The sequence below is a fragment of the Aquarana catesbeiana genome, linkage group LG04, assembly GCF_042186555.1.
Source record: "Aquarana catesbeiana isolate 2022-GZ linkage group LG04, ASM4218655v1, whole genome shotgun sequence".
In the NCBI taxonomy this organism is placed as follows: domain Eukaryota; kingdom Metazoa; phylum Chordata; class Amphibia; order Anura; family Ranidae; genus Aquarana; species Aquarana catesbeiana.
The window spans coordinates 623,981,002-623,998,610 of record NC_133327.1 but is presented as its reverse complement, the minus strand read 5'-3'; the positions used below and the strand labels follow the sequence as shown (position 1 = coordinate 623,998,610).

General features: G+C 45.2%; 1 protein-coding gene across 2 annotated transcripts in view; it reads right to left on the bottom strand.

Moving 5' to 3' along the window:
- WDR26 (WD repeat domain 26) overlaps positions 1 to 17,609 on the bottom strand; it is a 144,263-nt gene that overhangs the window by 61,179 nt on the left and 65,475 nt on the right. The window contains exons 4-6 of one of the 2 annotated variants that reach the window (XM_073628325.1): positions 15,874 to 15,948; positions 4,064 to 4,200; positions 1,700 to 1,797 (exon numbers count right to left, since the gene is read on the bottom strand). In XM_073628325.1, coding sequence (XP_073484426.1) covers positions 1,700 to 1,797; positions 4,064 to 4,200; positions 15,874 to 15,948 — 310 coding nt within the window. The remainder of the gene's footprint in view (positions 1 to 1,699; positions 1,798 to 4,063; positions 4,201 to 15,873; positions 15,949 to 17,609) is intronic. The other variant, XM_073628326.1, reaches the window with a different exon arrangement.

Genomic DNA, 17,609 nt, shown 5'->3' with positions numbered 1-17,609 from the left:
CAGCCCAACATCAATAGTAGGTAAATTCTTGGAGGGGACAATAAGGTACTATATCCAAGAATTAGATTTTTGAAAAAAAGTATCATTAGTAGTAATCAGCATGGGTTTACAAAGGGTCGCTCTTGCCAGACCAATCTGTTACCATTCTACCAGGAAGTGAGCTGCCATTTAGATAAGTGAAGGCCGGTGGATGTGGTGTAACTGGATTTTGCAAAAACATTTGATACAGTTCCCCATAAATGCTTAATCTACAAGCAGAGGTCTGCAGGCATTGACCATAAGGTTTGTTCTTGGATAGAAAACCGGTTACAGGGGTGTGTCCAAAGGGTGGTGATAAATAACGTGTACTTAGACTGGTCTGGAGTGGTAAGTGGGGTACCCCAAGGCTCTGTCTTGGGACCAATCCTGTTTTATTCATAAATGATAGAGGATGGGATAAAATAGCCCACTCAGTTTTTGCGGACGACACAAAAATAAGCAGGGCAATAACTTCACATCAGAATATAGAAAATTTACAGTAAGACCTGAACAAAAATAATGGAATGGCACAACTACATGGCAAATGAGGTTTAATGTGGAGAAATGTAAAATAATGCACCGGGGGGGGGGGGGGGGTGTATGAGAAAGATCTGGGGGTCCTACACACGCAGTAGCTTGCAATGTCAAGCTGCAGTTAGAAAAGTCAGCAGAATATTAGCATGCATAAAAAGGGGATATACACCAGCAGCTAAAAACTATAATCCTGCCGCTTTATAAAACTCTGGTTAGGCCTCATCTGGAGTATTCTGTCCAGTTCTGGTCACCAGTCCTCAGAAGGGATGTGCTGGAGTGAGTCCAAAGAAGGACAACTAAACGGATAAGGGGATCGGAGGACCTCAATTACAAGAAACAAGTGCTCAATTATCGCTGGGGAAGAGATAAAATACTATAATGGTGATCCCAGTGTAGGAAAAAAACTATTCAGTCTCAGAGTGTAAGAGGACACAAGGCCACACAATGAAATTGGAGAAGCGGTTTAACCTTAGGCAGCACAGGGGGTTTTTCACTGTCAGGGCGATAAGGATGTGGAACGCTCTTCCACAATTGGTGGTGTCAGCAGGGAGTATTAATATTTTTAAAAGACTCTTGGACGTGCATCCTTAAAAACACAACACTCAGGGACATGGGAAATAATTATCGACACTGACACACGTACACATACAACTGGATGGACTGACAGAAAAAGTGGAGGTAAAAATTACAGACAGCAATAAAAGTCTAAGGGGAGTTCTAACCCCCTTAGTGCCCAACCTGCAGCACTTTGGTACTTGTTGTGCAACCCTTGCACCCTAGCATTCTGGAGATGGAGAATTGATTAGTAAAAAGGGGTAATAGCAGGATCTCAGATAGCCTCATGTTTTATGTCCCCAATTTCTCATTATCTTATTCAGTATATTTCCAGTCTCCAACCTAAAACTGTTGCAGTCTCTGACCTTCATTTACTCTAGTAGATCTGTAGGATCACAATCCTCACTAGAATTACATATACTGAACATTATGTGCAGCGCTTTGATATCAGGGGCTCCTGCTGGAGCAGTCAATACTTTGCAAGTTGACAGACACCACTGTAACCCAAAGCAAAATAAAGCTTTGGCTGAAGCTGGATTTTTGAAAGCAGCAAATGGCAAGTTGAAACAAATTCTAAGAAAATTGCACTTACTCTGGAGTTTATCGAGAAGTTTAGAGCGAGATGGTGCCCCTTTACCTTCCCATTCTGCTTTTGCACGAAGGTCTTCAGCATGACTACACATTAAATACCTGAGAAGATATGAACGATAGATCAGTATTTACAAATTCTGTAGCAGTTAAGATTTGTCCCTAGAGGGGAAAACTGCAATGAAAGAATGATCAATTAACATTTTAGTTTTGAACAGAAAAGCCAATCACTCATTCAATGCAGCTGCTGCAGATCATGGCATTCCAGTGATTTGTAGCCTCGCAGCCAGCTACAGCGGCAAATTCTTTAGGTAGCTACATACTATACAGACTATAGTATGTAGGTAGCTATACAGACTTGTAGCTGCTACACATCTGATAGTTTTGTTGTGAAGTTACCCTTACCATCCCTGTCTTGCAGGTAACCACACAAGTACAGGTGGTGGAGTGACCAGTATTCCAGCAATATACCAGGAGCGAACTTGTGCAAATAACCACAAAACATGGACTGTGTAATGATTTTTGCAGGGCACTGCTAGGACACACAAAAAACAATTGGTTTCTACGTGTCCTATTCACTCGCAACACACCTTGGAGGTGCAGTGCTGTGATAAAATGCAGACATGCTGCATTTTTTTTTTAATCACGGTGCACTGCACAGGATCCCATGTCACTGTACAACAGCACAACGCACCACACTGCTGTATATAAAAAAAAAAAAAAAAAAAAAAAAAAAGCTCCAATGCTTAAAATGTTCACCACATCATCCCTTACCAACGACACTTTGTGCGCCATCTTGACACTTGCAAAAAAAAAAAAAAAAAAAAAAAAAAAAAAAAAAAAAAAAAAACTAGGGCCACTCATTTAACCTTACTGACTCTATTAGACTGTTTTTATGCAATCAATAGGGAGTGAACACTTAGGGCAGTGCAATTTCTGCGCCGCCCCCCCCCCCCCCCGATGGTTCGACTACACCCCGACTAGGTGACCTTGCAGAATAGGATATTGGGGGGGGGGTGGAGGGTGTAGATGGTGTCCAATGTAGCAGAGTTAATTTGATGGCTCTCAATTCCACAATGTAGGTAGGGAGTCTCGATTCTCTGAAACAGGTCCCCTGGACAGTTGGGAGTTTTAAAAGTTCCTGCCCCCACTCTTTTTTTTCACCACAGCAGCGCAGCCCAAAGATCTTAACCCCCTGTGGACTGGAATTTCAGAGACCGGATAGGGGACCAACATCCCTGCAGTGAAGACTTCCCCAGAATCCAGCAACCTGGTATTGTGGGACTGGCATGCGATAAATGTGTAGGGCTAAATATTTTTTAGCTAAAGTTCAGTTTTAACATGCTGATGTAGCAGCGAACTCTATTCATAAGTGCACCTCCAAAATGGCAAGGGTGCATGTACCAGAAGTACATCACAGGGTGCATGTGCAGGTGGCCATGAACCTGCAGTGCGCCATCCCACCCAGCCAAACAAGGGAAGGAAAGGGAGGAAGCTGAGGGAGGCCTACCTTGCATGATGGAAAAAGGTGGGGGGAGAAGAAGGTGGAGGAAGACAACACCCCCTACAACTCAAGCTAACCAGGGAGAAAAATAGGGGCACTCTGTCCACTGCAGGGCGCCAAAAAGCCTGATCTTGGCCCTTCATGGGGCCTCCAGAGACAGAACTGTTTCACAGAGGATCACTGCCCTGGGACTTGTATAGCACCTTGACTACAATACAAAAGAACAAATACTTGCTGCCAGCAGGATACAGTGAAGACCAGTAACTGTACAGGCCTTCCTAGTTCTACAGCAGGGTCCAGGTACTGTCCCCCACATGGGCCAGGGCAGTAGGTGACCTATCTGGTTAAAGAAAAATTTTCCCCACCATGGGAGCAGAGAATGAGGCTCACAGAAGATCTTCATAAAGACTGAACAATCATCTTCAGACAATCTCAAAAAGGGAGGCCGCACTGAGCTGGGAGAGGTTCTCACTTTTTTTAGTATCTTTTCAAAAGGAAGGTGGCAGCATAACCCAATCATTAGGATTTTGAATATTTCCTGTGATGTACGATAGAGAACCAAGAGCAATTTTAGAGCCAGAGAGAGAAAACAAAATTTAGGGTTTACAGACACTTTAACCCTTTACAGCAGTTTTCATTTTAGGGAAATACACTTATGCAGGTAGTACTTGGTTGTAAAAGTTGTGATAATAGTACAAACACCAGCAAAAAAAAAAAAAAAAAAAACCCACACACCTGTTGCATATAAACAACTATAAATTTACATTTTCGGTGACCTCATACCCTGAATTCTGCGTTGTGTTATCCATTCACTGCCTATACACAGAGCTAGTGGATGAACGAAGACAGGAAACGACCTCTTACCCACTGAGGACATGAATCCTCTCTGTATTGTATTTCAATGGTGTCAGCTCACAGCGTAAGACCTGAAGTGCTTCTAGGACTTTGCCATCTTCCAAGTATTCCAGGTACTTCTGCTGTAGCAATAGGAACTTCATCCGCTAGAGGAAGGAGGAACATGGTTATTACAATCAGCGATGAAAAATAGGCAAGATATCTTAATATAAAAAAAGTGAGGTGTGAGCTGCCCTTTTAAAAAATGAAAATATAAAAGCAAAAAATACCTGTCAAAAGTGGACCTAGCCTCAGAATAGTTTATGCTAAAAAGACATGGTCAGCTTTCCCATTCACGATAGTGTGTAAAGGCCACCCCTTCATCACCTTATATACCCCTCTCAAACACCGCCCCCCCGCCCCCACCTTGGGTCTTAATGCCCCATGTTGGCAAGGTGTCCACTTTAGTAATTGAAGTGGCAAGGCAGCGTAGGACTGGCCAGAAGAGGGATTACTTGGACGCAGTTGGTCAGCTTAAACATGTATTGCAATATATGTGAACTAAATATCCCGGTTTGTTGCATAGTTTGCTGGAAGGGTGTAGCAGTGTGCAGAGGGCCCATCCAGAGTTTGATTGATTGGACACGGTGACCGTGTCTCTCTGCATAGGTACGCTAATGAGAAAGTAGAATATTTACAGGCTATAACTGCGGCTTCTCATTATCTATATGACTACATAGAGATCCTGTCAACTGGCCATTACAACAGAAATCCTACCATAAGAACTGTGCCTTTAACATATTTCATGCAGGCTAGTTATTTACCTGCAAAAGTCTCACTTGTGGACAGCAAGAAGGCCCAAGACTGCTGCTAGGCGCCACCATCTTGGATGTGATGTGCATAGCCACAGAGCTATCACTCAAGTGACTCTCTAGCATTCCCTTTTGCTCCTCCAACAACTACATAAAAGTTTATGAAGGGAGGTAAGGAGCTGGGCCAGCACAGACAGTAATTAGCCCCTTTTCCTCTCGTCAGACATGCAAGGAGGGAGGGGCTTGCCATAGGGAATTGACTCTCCTGAGATAGTCAATTTTCTGAATGGCATCTTACAAGTATAATTTTTGGAAACACTGCAAGCAAGCACCTAAAACACTTGATTTTTTTTGTGCGCTTTTACTTGGTGCAAGCTGGCCAAGATGTGCTGCTCAACTTTATTTTTGGAGCATGTTACACCAGTGTACAGGTCGTAAAATGTAACAGGGATACATCTCACCCTTCCTTTGCCAAACCACACCCCTATCCCACCTCAAACCCACACATGCACATCTCCCCCCCAGCCCAAAATTCAAATCACAACCCAACCCACAGGCCTGATCCCACTGCATCCTCGCACAGCACAACCCCCACCCCCTCAAACCACACCCATAATTACCCAACCCCAAAACCCCCTGCTAAGGAATTACAGGCAGCTGCAAAATGGTAGCAAAAACTGTCAGCATTCTATTGCTTTCAGTGAGGCTTCAGTCCACATCTAGTAGCCAGGAACCCCGCATCTAATCACCAACAGACCCATTGGCATATGTGAATTAGTAGTTTTGGCCATCCACACTGCTCTGCTGGTTGGCAAGGTCACCCTGCTACTTCCTGGTTTAGCATTACGGTCTCAGCTTCTTGATGTTTGGACAAGTGTGGTAATGCTGAGTCTGTCCAATGAAGTGGCTGGAAACAGAAAGATGAGACAGAAAGCTGCATTGACAAACCAGGGGGATTAATCGTCTAATCAGAACTTTGCATGTCACCTGTCTGGGCAGTGTGGAGAATATGCTTAAGGAGATTCAGGCAGCCCCATTTTAAGTAATGAGAAGCTGCTGGCTCTCGCAGCCAATTGTGGCCACCCAGATGTAACTTCTTATTGGCAGGAATCGCATGCAGGTGATCAGCCCTGGAAACAGGCAATCTGCGTCCAGGCCCAATTGCTCAAATGCAAGAGGCTGCGAGGCAGAATTAAATATTCTTTGGCAGTAATAAAAGATATAGATTTCAACTATATGCAAGCATTTGCCTGGAGTTTGGTTTAATGACACTTCCATACACAGAACAGACTATTTCTTTGAGCTCTGTATAGATTTGTGGTAAAGTCCATCCATTTGGTTTATAAGATTGCTCAGACTCATTGGCATTTAAGCTGGACAATAAAACAAGGCTTCTGATTATGGAGTTAAGCTGTGATTCTGAATGTTAACAGTTCACATTGCTAATCTATACATCTTGTTACAGACTCTGACACATCACATGCCCTCATTTAATGTTTCATTATCTGCTGTTGTAGCTTGTACACGAGATCTCAGCCAGATTAAACTAAAAAGAAATAAAATGATAAAATACACACACAAAAAAAAAAAAAAAAAAAAAAAAAAAAAAAAAAAAAAAGACACTGCACAGTTTATCCCGTAATGCAACAAAGATATTTTCAGACCTGCAAGAGGCTCTGGCAACATATTAGAAGTTTATTAGGGCACGTGTACACCAAAACGTGGAGTGGGAAACTCACGTTTGGTGCGAGTTTCCAACATCACGTTCAAAACGCACTGCACTTGTGATATGAAGTGGGTGTCCATAAAATCACCCCAAACGTAGGTCACAAACAGTGCGTTTGCCAGCACCAGACCACATAGTACAGCAGTACCATGCTGGTTGCTGTGCATTTTGTAAAGTTGTGCATGGTGTGGTCCAGTGTGATTTTAGGGCTGAAATCACACTGCACCTGGATCGCATGTGCGTTCCTGCGCGATTCATGGTGTGAACCTGTCCTCAAGTCACACGAGTCAAAGGAAACAAAAAAAAAAAAAAAAAAAAAAAAAAAAAACACCACACACAAGGCAACTTGTCAGAAGTGTCAGTACAGCTAAAGTGTATGTAACCACTTCCTTCCCATCATATCAGTATTTTTTTTTTTTTTTTTTTTTCTTCAGCTGGGGGTTCCCTTTAATGCACAAGCAATCCTAGCAGGCACTCCCATGCGAACAGGGAGGCCGTCGCTGAAGCCGGCGGTTGAACCAGCTTGCCATAGGGGTTTTTGGAGAACAGATAGTCTCCATCTCCAATCCCCTCTACAGTGTTAGGGACCTGTATTGTGCCACTTCCGGTCTTTTGTTAAGCTATTACTAGCTTGTACAAGCCTTGGATCAGACAGGAAGGAAGGAAGGAAGGAAGGAAGGAAGGAAGGAAGGAAGGAAGGAAGGAAGGAAGGAAGGAAGGAAGGAAGGAAGGAAGGAAGGAAGGAAGGAAGGAAGGAAGGAAGGAAGGAAGGAAGGAAGGAAGGAAGGAAGGAAGGAAGGAAGGAAGGAAGGAAACACACACACACACACACACACACACACACACACACTAAACTGAGCATGTGCAGAGTGACTCCAAAGGCTCTGTTTTATCAGCAGATGGACTTGGGAAAATGGAAGGAGGATCAGAAAAGACAGGAGCAGACAGCCTTTTTACACAGTGTGTAGGATTAACACCTCAGCAATGTCCAGGAGAGCCTTGCCCCTCTGGGGACTCACTCCTTATTGTTTTTTTTTGGCAGCTGCAGGAGCCATTGGCTCCTGCTGCTGTCAATTATAGCCAGTGAGCCAAATCAGCAGATGGATGGGGCGGGGCAGGGCAGAGCCACAGCTCTGTGTGCGAATGGACAGCAGCGTCTCATCTAGGGTGCCCCCATAGAAGGTAGCTTGCTGTGGGGGCACCCGGCAGGAGGGAGGGGCCAGGAGTGCCAACGTGGGACATGAGAAGAGGAGGATGCAGGCTCTGTGCAAAAACCATTACACAGAGCAGGCAAGAACAGGTTTGTTTTTTGTTTTGTTTTTAATAAAAAACAAGAGACTTTAATATAGACTTTTAATATTAATAAAAGGGCAGGGGAGACATCTGGTGTCTCAGTAAGAGGACCTGTCACTGCTGATTGTTGTCACAAGGGATGTTTTTTTTTTTTCCTAGTGTGTATGTAATTCTTTTTTTTAAAGTGCCTTCCACGCTTGCACACAAAGGCGAACGTACAGGGTCCCGCACACATCAGTAAATGGTGATCGCACCAAGTATCATTGCAAAAGTCAGAGTGAGAGCAGGCCTCCTATGCAACTTTAAACTGGTAATATGTAAAGGAATTTAAAGTGGCGCCTATAGAGATTTTTATAGTTTGGCACCATTCCACAGGTGTACGCAATTTTAAAGCATGACACGTTCAGTATTTAACTTTTTTTTTGGTAAAAATCGAAAGGGGGTGGGGTGGGGGTGGTATTATATTGTGTGTGTGCACTAAAAATCTTTAAAGTGCGTTTTTCCCCAAAAATTTGTACTTAAACTGCTGCGAAAATACCATGCAACAAATTGAAAAACTCCATTTTGTTCCCTAGGGCCTCTGCTTAAAAAAAACAATTTATAATGTTTTAGGGTTCCAAGTAATTTTTTTTTTGCTAGAAAAAGATTTTTACATATAGAAGAGTGCCAGAATAGGTCTGGGAAGCAGGTGGTAAAATAAAATTGAAAAAAAATACACAATATGCAAATGTTAATTTTTCGCTTTAAATTTACTTATATTAAATTTTGCCAGTGAAGACGCTTCAAGGGTAAAGCAGCATTGTCATCACCTAGTGCTGCGTGCAGTCCCAGGAGCCACAGGCTGATTGTCCTGACAGCACGAGACTTGATAGCAGCTGAGAGGTTATGGTGCGCTAATGCAGAAGACGCTGTAAAAACTGCAATAGTAGCTTAACAGCCTTCTAAAATTAACTAGCCCTATATAGACCGATAATTCTCTGAGATACAGACCAACACCTCTGCTTAAAGCGATACTAAAGTCTTTTTCGTTAAACATAACAAAAAAGTGGGCGTGTCCTAGCAATGGAGGAGTGAGGATGTGTCTCTCCACAGCTCAGTACCACCGCCGCATTAAACCACCGCTACAAGGGGTATTCTCGCCCCAGAGGAACCGGCCATCCTCGCAACCACCCAAGACCGACCGCACGAGACAGGGGCAGCTGAATTCCTTTCTCCCCGGGACTCGTGGGCAGAGCCACAAGGCTGCCAAGGTGGCGCCGGACACGAAGGCCCAGCAAGCAGCTAAAGCTTCCCAGAACACCGCAGCCCGGCTCCTACATGCAACTGCCCCGATTCCCTCCCCAGGGTCGGTGAGTGGATCCATCCCCGAGGGCTCCCTGACTTCCTCAGACAGGGGCTCTGAAGCCCTAGACCCCCTGGGAGATGAAGACATCAGGCAACATATTTGGTCGCACCCTACCAAGGAGGACCTAGAAAGATTTGCTGACAGTAGAGAAGGCTCTTAAAGAGGACACTGCACAGGTAAATGCCTCCAAGCTCCCTAGATTCCCCAGACAGGGACTCTGACAACTCGCACCTGGGGGGCAGAATTGAGTCCCTGGAGCAGAGATTTGAAGAAACCATCCCAGTCATTTCTATGCTACAAGTCAAATGCATCACACAGGACCAGATTGAAACCTTGCTTTGCCAGTTGGATGATGTGGGAAACCGGTCGACAGGCTAATATTAGAATTAGGGGCCTACCAGAAGCTACGGCCTCCAAAGATATTATCTCCACCTTATTGGGCATATTAAAAGAACCACGAGAGCCACAGGGCTCTCAGGCCTCCTTCTCAAGATGTGGACAAATTGAGGGACATCATATGCAAGCTACATAAATACACGCTTAAGGACCTCATTATGCAAAAAATCAGTGGCAAGCCCTACTTTGACGGCACATATTTATCCTTCTATCAAGATATCTCCAGGCACACCCTCATGCAGCGCAGGGCTCCTAGCCCCCTCCAGGCCTAACATACCGATGGGGCTTCCCCTTTTATCTCCAAGTGACCAAAGAAGGCAAACCTGTGACCCTGCGCACCAAAGATGACCTTTCGAATTTCTTATCCTCTGACTGGAACCTGTGGACCTTCCAGATTGGAGGGGGGGGGGGGGGGGGGGGGGGGGGAGAATCAACAGACTTTCCATCCACCCGACCACCTCAACCGTGGCTACCTGCTAAACGCAGAAGGGATCGGCGACGTCACCCTTCTGACTCCTCACCAGGCCTAGCTACTTCTAGAGACTGATGGAGCAAGTCTTCCTGCCCTTTGTTTGACCCTTGTCTATCACGAGGTGTTCCCCCCTGCTGTTGTGCCTTAGACCTCCCTGGGACACCCAAGCTGGGTCTTAAATGACTGCACGTACTGTGCCAATTGACAGATTTCCTTTATGTTCCCCGGATTGGTTGAGTAGGTCTGGGATCTGAATGCACTAGCCACATATTGACCACCTTTACCCTACCTACTTTAACCTGCAACCCACAAGCAGTTATTAGAGTAAACAACTCCCCCCTCTCCCTTACCTGTAGCACATCATTAAATGTGGTGGACGGAGATAGAGACTCCTTAACAGCCCCCCCCCACAATGGCTCCCCTTGGGATCCTGAGTCTAGGCTCGGGGCCTCCCCCCCTATGGAACAAGGACCCAAGCATGACTAGAACGTTACAATGGCTTCAGCCATATTGTTTTGTTATGTGTTTAATGCTCAATTTACATGTTTGTCCCCCCCCCCCTTATCTCTCCCTCTTTTCTCCTCCTCCTTACAGGAACAACCTACTACATCATCACCCACACCAACGTTTTTGGCACTCCGTCACCTAGACCCTCCATGGCTACTCTGACGGTAAGCTCCTATAATGTCCGGGGGCCTCTACTACCCAAACATGCGTAGTAAGTTGTGGTGGGAGCTAATAAGGCTGGGGACATAGGTGATCTTACAGGAAACCCATTTTACACCCCAGTCAACCCCTAAGCTGCCCACTTACCTCTTCAACCAGTGGTTCCTTACCACCTCGCCGGTAAATCTAAGGGGAACAGCTATTGCAATCCACAAATCCTGCCCCTTTCAGCCCATGGGGAATAAAATAGATCCTCTGGGAAGATAAGTCTTCCTGAAGAGCAGCATTGCTGGACAAACGCACACGTTCGCCACAATCTATGCCCCCAACACTAATCAATTCACCTTCATCGACACAGCCTTGGAGCAGCTGGCTGAATTTAAGGAGGGTCTCCTGGCCCTCGGGGGGAGACTAACATTAGCCCAGACCCCCTGTTTGACACGTTCCATACAAGGCCCTCACATTCCTAGGCGTTTCCACAAACACTTTCATAAGACCCTCCAGTCACACGTTTTGATGGACAGCTGGAGAGTACTGCACTCCTCTGACCGTGATTTAGCTACTACTCCAAGGTACACAACGTATACACCCGCATAGACCATATATTACGTAGACCGCACTACTCGAGCTCCTGCAGTCAGCATCCATTGGCAATATCACTATCTCAGATCATGCCCCGGTCACTATTACCTTCACCCTGTCATCAGGCACCCATAGGGCCTGGACATGGAGGCTGAACAAAAATTTGCTGGACGGCACTGCAGTAGTGACAGGGGGAGCAGACACCTTAAAGTGGTGTTCCGGCCGAAATTATACTTTTTAAAATTGTAAAAATACCCCTATAATACACAAGCTTAATGTATTCTAGTAAAGTTAGTCTGTAAACTAAGGTCTGTTTTGTTAGTTTATAGCAGTAGTTTGTTATTTTATAAACTTGCAGCAGGCCGTGGCCATCTTAAGTGTGGGCATCTGAAGCCAGACTGTATTTCTTCCTGGATCTCATCCTTGCAGATCGCGCACATGCTCAGTGCAGCACAAGCAGTGTAATAGGTTTCAGGTCAGGTTTCCATAGCAATGGCAGTGTCAGAGGAAGTTGCCACCCCTTCCCAGAAGGCACTGCAAACAGGAAATGATGCTAAGGGCCACGGCCAGGGAGGAGGAAGTGAAAAATGAATACAGCAAATATACAGTGCTGAGAAAATTTTTTTTTTAAATATCCAATTCGTTTACAGTGCACAGTTCAGTGAGAGATGCTGAAGCGTTGTAAAAGTGGGTGGAACTCCACTTTAACTCACTACTTAAAGGAAAATACCGTGGATGGCCTTAGCGAGGGCATTGTGTGGGAAAGCCATAAAGGCAGTGGTCAGAGGAGAGCTGATCTCCCTAGACTCAAAACTGAAGGCACGTCAGGCAGACTTTCAAAGAGTACTTGAAGCCCTTCAAAAGGAAGTGTTCCAACATAAACTTAGCGGAGACCCTGAGGCACTGAAGAAATCTGTAAAAAGTTCAGGTACAGGTCTCAAATTTTATGAACATGGAAATAAATGTGGTCGTATGCTCGAGGGCACTCCGGAAAAAACATGCTCAGGCAAACATAGCTCCATTCCTCCTCCGAAGAACTGACGGTACAGTCTTCTAAAATTGCATCAGGGTTCCGAGATTACTACGTTAAATTATACAACTTAGATTCTGGGCTATCCCGATGCACAAGCGACTAGACTGAAGACAGTTTAGGGGTACGTGACATCCCCCCACCCCCCCCCCCCCGAAGATCAGTGCTCCATCTTGGAGCTGCCGATCACACTAGCTGAGCTTGGGGAAACAGCGAAGTCCTTGGCAATGGGAAAAGCCCTGATGGGTTTACCAAAGCATACTATTAGGACTTTCTTCTCCCTCCTGGCGACACCTACAAGTACTTTAACTCCATAGCAGGGGGTAATGCAATCCCCTGAGGCACTCTTCACTCACATCACTAGGATTCCGAAGGAGGGCAAGGACGCCACTGTCCCCCAGAGCTACCGCCCCATCTCCATCTTGAACATAGACATTAAAATTCTTGCAAAAATCTTAGCCAATAGGCTCAAACACCTTATGCCTGTAATCATCCACCCTGACCAAACGGGCTTTATCATGGGTAGAGAGGCTAGAGACAATACTCTTAGAGCAATTCAACTCATCCACCAACATCCATAACCCTATATAATATTAAAGCGACAGATACTGAAAAAGCTTTCGAACGGGTCGACTGGTCCTACCTGAAAGCAGTACTAGAGACCCTGGGGCTAGGTCCACGTATGTCGACTAAGGGTGCAACGGTTTAAAAACTCACAGATCGGATCGTTCCTCGGATCAGTCACGGATCGGATCATTTTTCGGATCAGCAAATAATTAAATTTGCAAAAACCTGTGAACATTCCACCACCATATAGTCCCCACTGTAATATCCACAATCTCCCCCCACTGTAATATTGGCTGAGTATGGCTGGGTATCGCAGAGTATGGCAGAGTATTGAGGGATGGCTGAGCATGGATGGATGGATCCATGGATGTGACTGCAATTGTCACAGAGCAGCGCTGTGGGCACTACAGATCCAGCCCACAGCGCTGCTGCCATCCGTTGAGCTTTCCCCTCCACTGTACAGATCAGTACACAGAGGGGAGAGAGGAACGGTTTGTTTACAAGTGATCGCTCCGTCATTTGACAGAGCAATCACGTGGTAAACGGCCACCGGGTGTACCAAGATGGCCACCGCTCCGGAGCTAGGCCGAAGCCGCGGCTTTTCCTAAGGCCGAGGCAGCGGAGCGCTCCGCGGCTCGCGTGGTGTGCAGATCCGAACAGGTTGACCTGTTCGGATCACGGATCGGTGACAATCCGTTGCACCCCTAATGTTGACATCGATCATGGCCCTATATTCTAATCCCTGTGCACAGGTCAAAGTAAACAGAATCTTCTCCTTGTGATTCCCGATCAGGAATGGCACGAGACAAAGATGCCCCCTCTCGCCCCTCATTCGCCCAGGTGCTAGAGGCCACTATTACGCACTGTACGATCTAGCAAGGACATTAAGAGCCTACAGGTTGGCAACACGGAACATAAGCTCTCGGCCTATGCCGACGATGTATTATTCCACCTCTCTGACCCCTTGATCTCGTTGCCTAACCTGAAAGAACTCAAACACTTTTGGTTCACTTTCCAACTTTAAGATTAATTACGCAAAGTCAGATGTCCTACCCATCCATTTGACTTCCATTCTAACAAATAGCCTCCGGACTGCCTTTCCCTTCACCTGGGCCAAGTTGTCCCTTAGATATTTAGGCATACAACTCACAGATTGCTTTGACGCTCTTTACGCTGCCAATTACCCTCCATTACACAATGCGGTTAAAAAAAGAGACCCATCACAATGGACGCAAACTGCCTTCACTTGGCTAGGACGGGCAAACATCATAAAAATGAACATTTTGCCACGTATACTCTTCTTCCTACAGAAGATACCAATACCCCTGCCTAGACACTTCTTTAACCATTTGTCCAGCATGCTGTCCGGGTTTGTGTGGAATGCATGGAAACCCAGAATAGCCCTAAGGGGAGACGCCCAAATTGTGAGGGTGGTTTGGGAATCCCCGACTTACAGCGCTACTACCGGGCTATAGTCCTCCAGAGGATACTCAACTGGCGCTTCCATACTCACTCCAAGCTATGGGTCTCCCTGGAGAAATGCCTGGCAGAAACTTATCCTACGCACCATGATTGCCCTGGAAACACAGGGGGCTGTCTGATACATTTTTTATTTCCCCCTGGTGAGCAAATGGCCTTTTTTTGGGCCCTGGGTAGATGATGGCAATGCCAGTTGTGGTAAACTCATGAAAGATGGTAAGCTCTTGAGTTTGACGCACTGCAGGCTAGACACAAGGGCTCACAAATGGACTTTTGGAGGTATAGACCACTTCAATTTTTTTGAGATACACAGCCACTCAGAAACCTCTCCTCTCTTACACCGTTTGAACACCTATTTGCAGATGAAGAACCAATACCTCATGGCATCTGAACTATACCGACTACTGCGCTCTGCCACATACGAGTCTAAGCCTGCTTCTATTCGGATGTCGAAAAGAGACCTAGGGCGCAAACTTACTGAGACCCAATTAACCCACTTATACCAGCTCACCCACTCAAGCTCTATCGACTCTACAACCCAAGAAACAAACTATAAAATATACTGACCCGCTGGTACTGGGTACCAACAGACTTAGCACATTTATCCCTCCAGGTCCAAGCTATGCTGGCAAGGCTGTGGACACAGGGGTACATTTATCCATGTATGGTGGGAATGTCCCTTAAACCCTTTTGGGAAGATATAAAGGACCAAATTAAAAAAAAAAATTTAAAAAAAAATACTAGGGCTCAACGTTCCTTTCTCCCCGACTCACTTCCTCCTGCACATCCCTCCAATTCCAATTAGCCAATACAAAAAGAGCACACTGCCTCATTTGCTGAATGCAGCACGGCGCCTGCTTCCAACATACTGGAAACAGTCCAGAGTCCCTACCCGGGAAGAATGGATCAGCAGGGTTAGTGACATCCGGAAGGCAGAAGACTGGATAGCAGCCTGCCGGGGTTCTCGAGACCGATTTGTTGGTGTCTGCACACACTGGATAGAATAAATTTCCAACCCCGGACACATACCCCTCTAACCTAGACACAGCTCTGTTGGAACGGGCAGAACTATCCCTTAAAGCCCATGTGCCACTGAGAAACTGGGGGGCAGAGAGACATCCCTCACTCTATGGCAGCTTTCGGAGTACCAATAGGCCCACCTACCCCAATCAAAGTGGGGTTGCTCGGTGTGGACATGAAAAAGGCTTCTTATAAGACCTCAGGTATGATCTGGTCGCTTTTCTTTCCCTCTTTTCTCTCCTATACCCTTTCAAAAAATTGTACACATCCCCCGTTACAGGGATGGTGGTTTATGCTTGAAGTTCAAAATTCTTCCTTTACAACCACTTTTAGTTCTACCTACATTAAAAATTGACCTTTGTGAAAACACTGTTTCCCTTCTATTCTCCTATATGCAGTGGATATTTAAGGAGATATTAGAGAACAAATGAACATAAAAACGTTTCACTCACCCGGATGACATCCGTAGTGGGGCAGGATGAGGAGGAATGGTCACTTCCCGAACTCCCAGCAGCTGGACGACATGCCTGTGAAGAAGTAGTTACATTCTTTAACCAATCCTTTCATAGGTTATTGGTGGAGCTGCCTTTGTTCTAACAGAGTGGGAGAATTACATTTTGCGAAAGCATACCCCTACCAGGATATACAAACAGTACATACAAAAGTCAGGTCAGCGACATTGCTCTTCTGGACTCCAGTACCAAAAGAAAATCACAGCCTTTTTACAGTTTTAGATATATACAACGTCCATGTGATCAGTTCAACATAAAAATGATCTTACCAAGGAAGTAAAGTTGATTGCCAAGCAAACTTCTAAATACACAGATGATATCTATACCAGATCTACCTACTAAATTTTTACTTTACAAAAATGCCTAAGATTTACACAGCCAACCTGGAGACTTGACTTTAATGGCTGTATGTAAAGTGGTAATAGATCCAAACCAATAATATACAGCAGCTTACCAATTCGATGTGGTAACTGGATGAGTTTTCTTTTTTTTAAAGTTTACCTTGCTCCATTTTCACCTGATTATCTGGACAGTAACCTCCAGTATTAGAGTACCCCCCACTCTGGAGTGATGGAGCACAGCAGGGCTCCTCTGGACAGCAGCATTTTCAGTCTGGGGGGAGGGAAGTGTTAGGCATCATGTACACTAGCTCCTAAACTTGAGTTAAGAGCTTTTGGCTTTTTTTGCCAAAGCTCCTAAACTCAATTCCATAAAAGACTAGGTGTCCATGTAAAAGTAGGCTTTTAGCAGAATTTAGGAGCTGCCACATTTAGGTGAGCTTCAATCTCCCTCTCCTTAACGCAGAAGAATCGCATTGGGGATAGGAATGTTTTGACCGTCGGCCGTGATTTTGCGCTTTCCTCTGTTCGTGGTGAACATACGCCAAGTGTACATGAAGCCTTAGATGGACTAGCAGATTTAAATCCACTAACAAAACTGAAGCTGAACTCTAGCCAATACTTTTAGAAGCAGCTACAGCAAACTGTTTTCTCCTTTTGGGATAAAGATTTTACATAAATAAAAGCGGACCGTTGTAAGAACCCCTGCAATTGATTGTTTCATCCCTCCAACATGATACATCTGCAAGACAGCAAGCCAAAAAAAAAAAAAAAAAAAAACAAATATATGAGAATTTTTTTTTTTTAACTTACCTTTTTATGCCTGTTGCTATGTGGTCCCTCGAAATCTGCCTCCATCACCTCGGCTCCTGACATCACTTACCTCAGCGCCTCCGCTCGCTACTGCTCCTGGGAGATGTGCGTCATTTCCCAGGAGGCAGTGCCGAGGGCTAGGTTGCCATAACGAGGCGGGTACTTCTGACAACGATGCCCATTGTTATGGGTGCTCATGTGCGAGAACGGGGCGGTGCATGCTGGTTGCTCAGCAGCAGCGTATCCTGGAACTAAATGCTTGTGGGCTTCACAAGCCCACATGCAAAATGACAATGACCAGCAATTATTTATATAAATTTCTTTCGGCTATTAAAAACGTGACATCAGGGGACAAATTCATCCAAAAACGTAAGTATTAAATAGCAATGTCATTAACTAATAAAATGTTAAAAAAAAAAAAAAAAAAATTAATAGTAAAATGTAGTTGGAACTCCACTTTAAATACAACAGCCAGCAGTGCAGATTTCTCCACCCATGAGGTTTAAAGTGGTCGAAAGTTCGCTT